This window comes from Vespula pensylvanica, chromosome 1 (genome assembly GCF_014466175.1).
Source record: "Vespula pensylvanica isolate Volc-1 chromosome 1, ASM1446617v1, whole genome shotgun sequence".
Taxonomy (NCBI): Eukaryota; Metazoa; Arthropoda; class Insecta; order Hymenoptera; family Vespidae; genus Vespula; species Vespula pensylvanica.
In genome coordinates, this window is record NC_057685.1 from 1,008,547 (window position 1) to 1,016,272 (window position 7,726).

The 7,726-nt window shown below is 36.5% G+C and overlaps 1 protein-coding gene across 1 annotated transcript in view; it reads right to left on the reverse strand.

The window, feature by feature from the left end:
* LOC122630551 (disks large 1 tumor suppressor protein-like) overlaps positions 1-7,726 on the reverse strand; it is a 263,281-nt gene that overhangs the window by 6,481 nt on the left and 249,074 nt on the right. Inside the window, 4 exon segments of the mRNA XM_043815157.1 lie at positions 252-354; positions 636-885; positions 1,632-1,789; positions 1,899-2,112. Of these exon segments, the coding sequence (XP_043671092.1) occupies positions 252-354; positions 636-885; positions 1,632-1,789; positions 1,899-2,112 (725 nt within the window).

A 7,726-nucleotide genomic window follows, 5' to 3' on the forward strand; every position in this document is an offset into this window, starting at 1 on the left:
CAAACAAGATGCAAACAAGATAGATCGGTAGTACATCGATTCAGTGTATCATTCCGTTTTTGTATTATGTCACAATAAATATATATATATATACGATAGTGAAGTATAATCAACGAACGAGATACCAGTGGAGAGAGAGAAGATACATACCACGAGAAGAACACTTAAAACACAATGATTATATAGGATTGGTACATGCACAGAACGTGCAGGACAAGTCCATAAAGAATTCTTTTCTTTCCAATACTCACGTTCTTGATCCGAACCATCCTCGGACTTGTCGTCCTTGCTCTTCATGAAAGGGAACTTCCTGCTGAACGAGAAATTCTTCTTTTTCCTATCCAACGTCGATTGCTAATAAATGAGATAAAATAAATTACGATGAATTTTAAATCGATTATCGTTAATATTTTTCGATATAACTTTCTAATAATAATCATCTTTTTTCTCTTACTTCTCGATATTACTTATAAAAACGCATAATACATATCAATCGAAAAGCATTAGAAACGATTACAATTGAACGTGCAAATATAATTAGAGCTCGTTCCTTTCTTTTCTTTTTTTTCTTTTTTTTTTTTTTCTTTTTCATTGCTTAGTCCATAATTAAAAGTAGTTTAAGGCGGGGTCTTTACCTTGTCGAGAATGACCGGCATGTGACCTTGAAACTTGACCGAACGATCCCTGGCACGTTGCTTACGCTCCCATCGCCTACGCGACGGAATTATACCAAGCCCTTCCTCATCACCTTGAGGAGTTACTCTTCGTGCTTGCCACCATTCGTCGTCGCTCGCATTCGTCACGTGTAGGATCTCCCCATAACGGAATGCCAATCCACGACTTGGCAATCCATCGTCCTTATTAGGATCGTAATCGAATAGGGCTCTTGAAAAAATAATTAAACAAGATTCGTTATGGTTTCGTTATCGATTTCTATTCTTTTCTTTTCTTTTTTTCTTTTTCTTTTTCTTTCTTTTTTCTTTTTTTTTTTTCAACAAGTTTTCATCAAAATGGTAAGAATAATATTTTGATGTAAACAAAATATTTTATCGTAATATTTATTTTGTCGTAAAAAATATTTGTAGAAAGAATATTTCTAATTTTCTCTCTCTCTCTCTCTCTCTCTCTCTCTCTCTCTCTCTCTCTCTCTCTCTCTCTCTCTCTCTCTCTGTATATGTATTTTTTTTCTTTTTTAAATATTTTTAATACGTTGAATGCCAAAGAGTACACCGATAATCGATATTAGTAAAAACACATAATTAGAGTAAATAAATTAATTAATTTTTAAATGTTATCGTTCTTACAAATTTATTCATGTTGTGAATTTTTATAAATTTTATAAATTATTGTGTTTTCAATATTATGTATATTTTTATTACGACTGTTGTGAAGATCCACCCCCGTAATAATATTCGTTAAACACGGTTTTACATCTAGATTTATCTACTCTAGATAATATTTCGAAATAATGTATAATAAAAATTCATATAATAAAAAATTCACGTTTCAGTTATGTAGGCATTAACAGGGCATTCAACGTGTTAAAACAATTCAAAGAAGCTTTCTTCCTTTTTTTATTATTATTATTATTATTATTATTATTATTTTCTTTTTAAAAGTTTAAACTTTACCTTACGTAAAGGGATTTCTTCTGCGAGGTCCTCATGAGGGTACCTGTCATCATATTCTGTTGAGAAATTTGTTGTTTGAGATCATGGATCTTTGCCTCGAATCTGTTGTAATCCTCGGGCTTGTACTGTACAACGATCGTCACTGTTTGACCGGTGCCCTAAAGATATATATATAAAAAAAAAAAAAGAAAAGAAAATGGAAAAGACTCGAATGATTCATTTGAAATTTTAGCATCTATATATGTATATATAAGCATGATGTAATACCTTAAGGGCCGCTGCAGCCTCCTCGTGGGTGGCTGTTCGTAGATTGATGCCATTGACGCTTAAGATTTGATCGCCGCGACGAAGTTCACCACTTAAATCGGCTGGTCCACCGGCTAGGATGAAGGAGATGAAGATACCCTCGCCATCTTCACCTCCTACGATATTAAAGCCCAGACCCGAGGAGCCTTTGTTCAATACGACCGTACGGACTTCTCTGTAAAATGAAACGATACGAGATGAAGTTGTGATACGATAAATAATACATTTTTATTTATTTAATATATATATATATAATAATAATAAATTGATAATATATCGATATCAATGATCAATGATCGGATAAGTTAATTTATATTTAATGCTATATAGTACTAATCTTAATAAAACGATAAATATATGTTTATTCAAAGAAAATAAAATTTGTGGTTATATTAAGAGTTAAATTAATGAATTATAATTTTTCTTTTCTTTTTTTTCTTATTCTTTTCTTTTTATTTTAATTAAATTCGATCATCGATTCCTTAATTCAAAGTTCTTCTAATTTTCTAAACACCAGACCTAGTTCTTCGACGTAATTCGATATTTCTCTTGTTTCTTTGTTGTCTTTTTTATCGTTTTAGAAAGAAACCTGTCCAACGAGAAAAACGTTGTTTTTGATATCGGTTATCGTTATCGTTTAGAAAGCAACTAGAAAAAATTTATAAGAGATAAAACGTCGAAGTCGCTTCTATACACGCTTCTATAATCGTTTCCGGGTGAGTCTATTCAGGCGTGGAAATTGTCTCCTCCGTTTAACAACGACTAATAATCGTACCGAACGGCTGTCGACCGTTAGAAATGAGAAAGAGAAAGAGAAAGAGAAAGAGAAATAAAGTCAGATAAATCTCAGTCTTCTTCGATCTCCTTTTTTAACTTTTATTTTCTTTTTTTTTTTTTTTCCCCTCTTGATATACATCATTCTCCCTCGTTCTTCTACCGAGATATAAAGTTTTTTCATTAACGGCACGAGGTGGTTTGCAAGCGAGTTTCTAAACTATGTTGTTGGTCATTAATTGCTCCACTTCCCATGATGCTTTAATTAAACTCGTAAACTCTTGCGCTGTGTCATCTATCTTTTTCCAAGAAAAAACAAACGAATGAACGAACGAACGAACGAACAAACAAACAAACAAACAAAAACAAACAAAAATCTCAAAAAAGAGAAAGAAAAGTAGTATAAGAAAAATCAAATCGTATTAGTTCGAAGAAGAAATTAAATCGATTCGGAGATCGATCGTACGATCGTTTGTTCGATAGATCGATCGATCGATCGATTGATTAATCGCGAGATATCTGACCGCATATCAAGCGACACTTCCAAAGCGATCGTAGTAGGAAGCTGCAATGGCGCACTGCGGCAAAATCATAGTCACAACGAAATTAGCACGTTAATTAAGGTTCCCATTGAAATTCGACTGCTTCGAGGTTCGCTGTATGACCTCGAGCGCTCTTCATCGTACACGAAGCAAGCATACTAGTGTAATGCATGGACTCAAAACTGAATTTATCTTCCTGCCTCTTCGTCCCAATTTCGATGTACCTTCTTCTATGCGCAGAATTCGTATTTCTCTCTCTCTCTCTCTGTCTATATATATATATATATCTGCTGTGTGTATCTGTTTGTCTCTCTCGATCGCTTATTTCTCGTCTTAATCAGCTTATAATGCATCAGTGTAATTTTAGTAACGTTAACTGCATTGATCAAATCGAAATTGTCGAGTATGAGATTAATAATTATTGTTTTATAAATTACGCAACGGATAAATATTTAATTTAGCAATTTTAAATAATTCTAATTAATTTGATTTTAATCGAATTTAATTAATTCCAAATAAATTCTCTTTTTGTCATTATACAAAGTCGACTGTACGACAGTTCGAAATAAAAATTAACGTTAGACGTGACGAGGAAGAAGACGCGAGAGGCAAGAATCGATGTGTTATCGTTCGAACTTTATATTAAAGTTTTCGAAGAATTCGAAAAATTCGAAGAAGGATGAGAATGAGTAGGAGTAGCTTCTATATATGACGCGGAATACTTCGATGTGGTTTTCCGGAAGTTACTATCAACCTCAACCCCATTTTATGGAAAGCACTCGGCGAGCGAGTAGGCACTGCTATACCCAACTATATCTGGCTCGCGTTAACAAAGACCTCAAATTAGCGGTCGCTCGATTACTGCAACTATGTTTTTAGAGCTCTATTAAGGTCATCAACGTGTACCAACTCTTATTACGTTCTCAACAAACAATACAACCCTTTTTTCTTTCTCTCTTCGTTGTTATGAAAAATATCGAGATTTTTCTTTTCTTTTCTTTCTTTCTTTTTTTTTTCTATTAATCAAAGAAAACAAAAACAGAATAGGAAAAAACGAAGAAGAAAAAAAAAATGCGAACTAACGAGCATTTCGACGGGTTAATTAAATGGCAAACGTAATCGAGTTAAATCACGTTGCGTAAGTAGTTCGACGGATAACACGTGATAAGCTTTATCCAGAATAGGGTAGAATAGGTCGTTGAGTATATGTAAGTAGCAGGTATACATGTGTCAGCAGGCGTGTAACGTAAAAATAAAAGGGGCGTGTTAATTAGCGCAGTGCTCTTGAACCAAATACCCTTCTTCCCTTCGTACAACTCAAATTCAGGGAAGTATTACGTCATGCTAGACCGGATGGTCGATTAAAGCACAGAACTGTGCAAGTACGTATTTATAAATACATAGAATGAATTGAAAATAAATATTACATTATATTACAGGAGAGAATAGAAATAATAAAACGAATGTTCAGGCTCTTCTCTCTTCTCTTCTCTTCTCTTTTCTTTTTTTCTTTTTTCTTGAAACAAATAAAATTTATTTTTAATACGAATTAAAAAGTTCTTCGATTATATAGATGTATTTCAATTGAAGCCGTATTTCGAAATCCGACAAGCATGTATTTTTATTTAAAAGGAAATTTGTTTTTCTTTTTTATCTTTTCTATTTTTCTTTTTTATTTCTTTCTAAATGACACGAAATGGAAAACAAAGAACACGACATCGAGACAGTGTAATGAACTATTGGAAACGTTTCACGAAGTAGCACAGACACAGGAGACCCGTGTAAGTACGTACGTATATATGTATGATGTGTGTATGCATGTATGCATGTATGTATGTACGTAAGCGAACTATAAGCGTCGTTTCTCCGTCGTCACCTCGAACGCTTGACGTCATTTCCATGCATCTGCATAACGTCCATTCACATTAAACGGATCACCAGGCGTTCGAACGTGCTGAACGTTGTCAATGAAGGGAACACGAGGGATATGAGAGAGGGAAAGGAAAAGGAAGAAGGGGGAAAAAGGGAAGGAGAGCACAAAATGAGATATTTCGAGACCTTTTCCATTAACACGTCAAATCATTTTCATCATTGATCAAATCAATTTTACACATGTATAATTTTATCTGGAATAAAACAAAGAAGACGATAAAAAAATCGGTAGCGATGAGAAAGCGCATCGAAAGCTCTTCTATACCTGAGAAAAAAAAAAGAGAGAAACGAGGTCGGGTCGAGTGAAAAGCTCTCGACAAAAGAGAGAGAGAGAGAGAGAGAGAGAGAGAGAGAGAGAGAGAGAGAGAGAGAGAGAGAGAAAATGCGGTGAAAAGAGAATTGTGAACCTGTTTGGCGGGAAGTCTACGTGTCCAAATGGCGAGTTCAAAACTACTTGTCGTAAAAAGAAAGAGAGAAAAAGAGAGAGAGAGAGAGAGGAACATACATACATGTCATACATCATACATACATGTATACATGATACATATGTATACACACATACACACACACACACAGACTACATACACGTCATCGCATTCACATAGTTATGGAAATACACATTTCACGTTGGGAGTTTCACGAAAGGACACGTCACACTCACTCGTGTATCTCTTTCTCTTTCTCTCTTTCCAGTCTGCGCAGTGTTGGTCAGCGCACAGGTGACACCGTCATACGCATTGAGTGTGTGTATCAACGAGGTGGGAGGAGGGTGAAGAGGAGAAAGAGGAAGAGGGAGAGTAGGAGGCCACGTTGTCCTTTCTCTCTCTCTCTCTCTCTCTCTCTCTCTCTCTCTCTCTCTTTCTCTCTCTCTTTCTCTCTCCTTCTTACGCACCTTCCGTCACGCTTCACGCAGGTACTCGCGCCGCGTTAGCACCACCAATCTCTCCCCGCTGCCACCACCTTTGGCTCTTCCACCTCCTCTTCTCGCTACAATCGAACAACAACCACAGTTATAGCTGTTCTGGTAGTGGTGGCAATAGCAGGAGCAGCAGCAGGTGGCGGCCAGGAAGGAAGAAACACGGTGGCACCCTCTCAAACGATTGGAAAGTTTCCTCGTTGAAGGCGACATTCGAATAGGATTCACTCGCGAGACTCCCCACGTTTCTCACCGCGAACACGCGTTAACGAAGATTGTTTCTTTTTCTCGTGCATCGGAGGAAAAGGAAATTAAGAGGTAAAAGAAGAAGAAGAAGAAGAAGAATAAGAAGAGAAAGAGGAGGAAGAGGATAAGGATAGATATCAAAGAAACTTAGTTTCGAACTTCCTGTTGTTTCCTTTTTATCTCTTTTCTTTCTTTTCCTTCTTCTTCTTTTTTCGTTTTTTTTTTTTTTTCCTTTTATCTTCGTAATCTCGCCGTACAAGTAAGTAAGTAACTACCAAAGGTCTGATTCTCTCGAAGGATAAGAAGAAATCTTTCGAAGGGATAGAACACGGAGCCACATCTCGCGTACGTCGTCGAGGGCGTCGCGACGGATTAAATGCCGCATAGGTGGCCGCCGTGTCGCCATGCGCCGCACCGCCTCTACGTTTCTACCCCCTCCCCATCCCTTAAGCAAAAAGAGAGAGAGAGAGAGAGAGACAGAGAGAGACCGAGCAAGCGAACGAGAGAGCGAGCAAGCGAGCGAGCGAGCTATCATCAGATCGATAGAAATAAGCTGACTCTCGCACGCTACCGACCTAGACTCCCTCTCTCTCCCTCTCTCTCTCTCTCTATCTCTCTCTGTTTCTCTTTCTATCTCTCTCCTTCCTCCCTCTTTCTCCACAACTTCTCTCCCACCTCTTTCAAGAGAAAAGGAAACTAGTAACGAAACTAGGACACGTAGTTCAATTTCTCCCTACTTACTCTTGACCGATTCTTATCATTGAATTTTTTCTTACTTTTTAAAAGATAGGATTTCGTATCCTTCGGGAACTCTAATCGAGGAGAAGAAATTATAATGAAAATCTTTTTTTTTTTTATAGTCGTTGATACTTTGAATTTAATTTTAATAAAAGTTCATTCGATAAGATTATTATTAAAGAGTTTCGTAGAATATATGTAATACAGGTAAGTACAGGCTGACCCGAAAAGATCTTTTATGATGCAAATAACGAGATGATTACGCCATTCCACGTAATGTCACGTACGATTTTTTATAAGAATATATACACACACATATTTCTTTCTCTCGTACTCGAGGGAGTACGGAACCCTTCGATCACCAGAGATAACTCCACTGCGGATGATCCGTGCCAAGAGAGACGTCGAAGATTTCATCAAAGCGACAGAAACCTTGAGATTTCAATCTCGAGTGGTACGAAGGGAAACTTGTGAAGCATCGCGAAAAGGGTGGGCAGGAGGAGGGGTTAGGCGAACGGAAGACGGATCTCTTTTTCTTTTCCTCGAGGAAATTGAAAACTTTTAAAGCTCGTTTTATTTATTTTCTTTCATTTTTTTTTTCTTTAGTTTAATTTTTTGTTTCTTCCTGTTCTTTCTTTTTT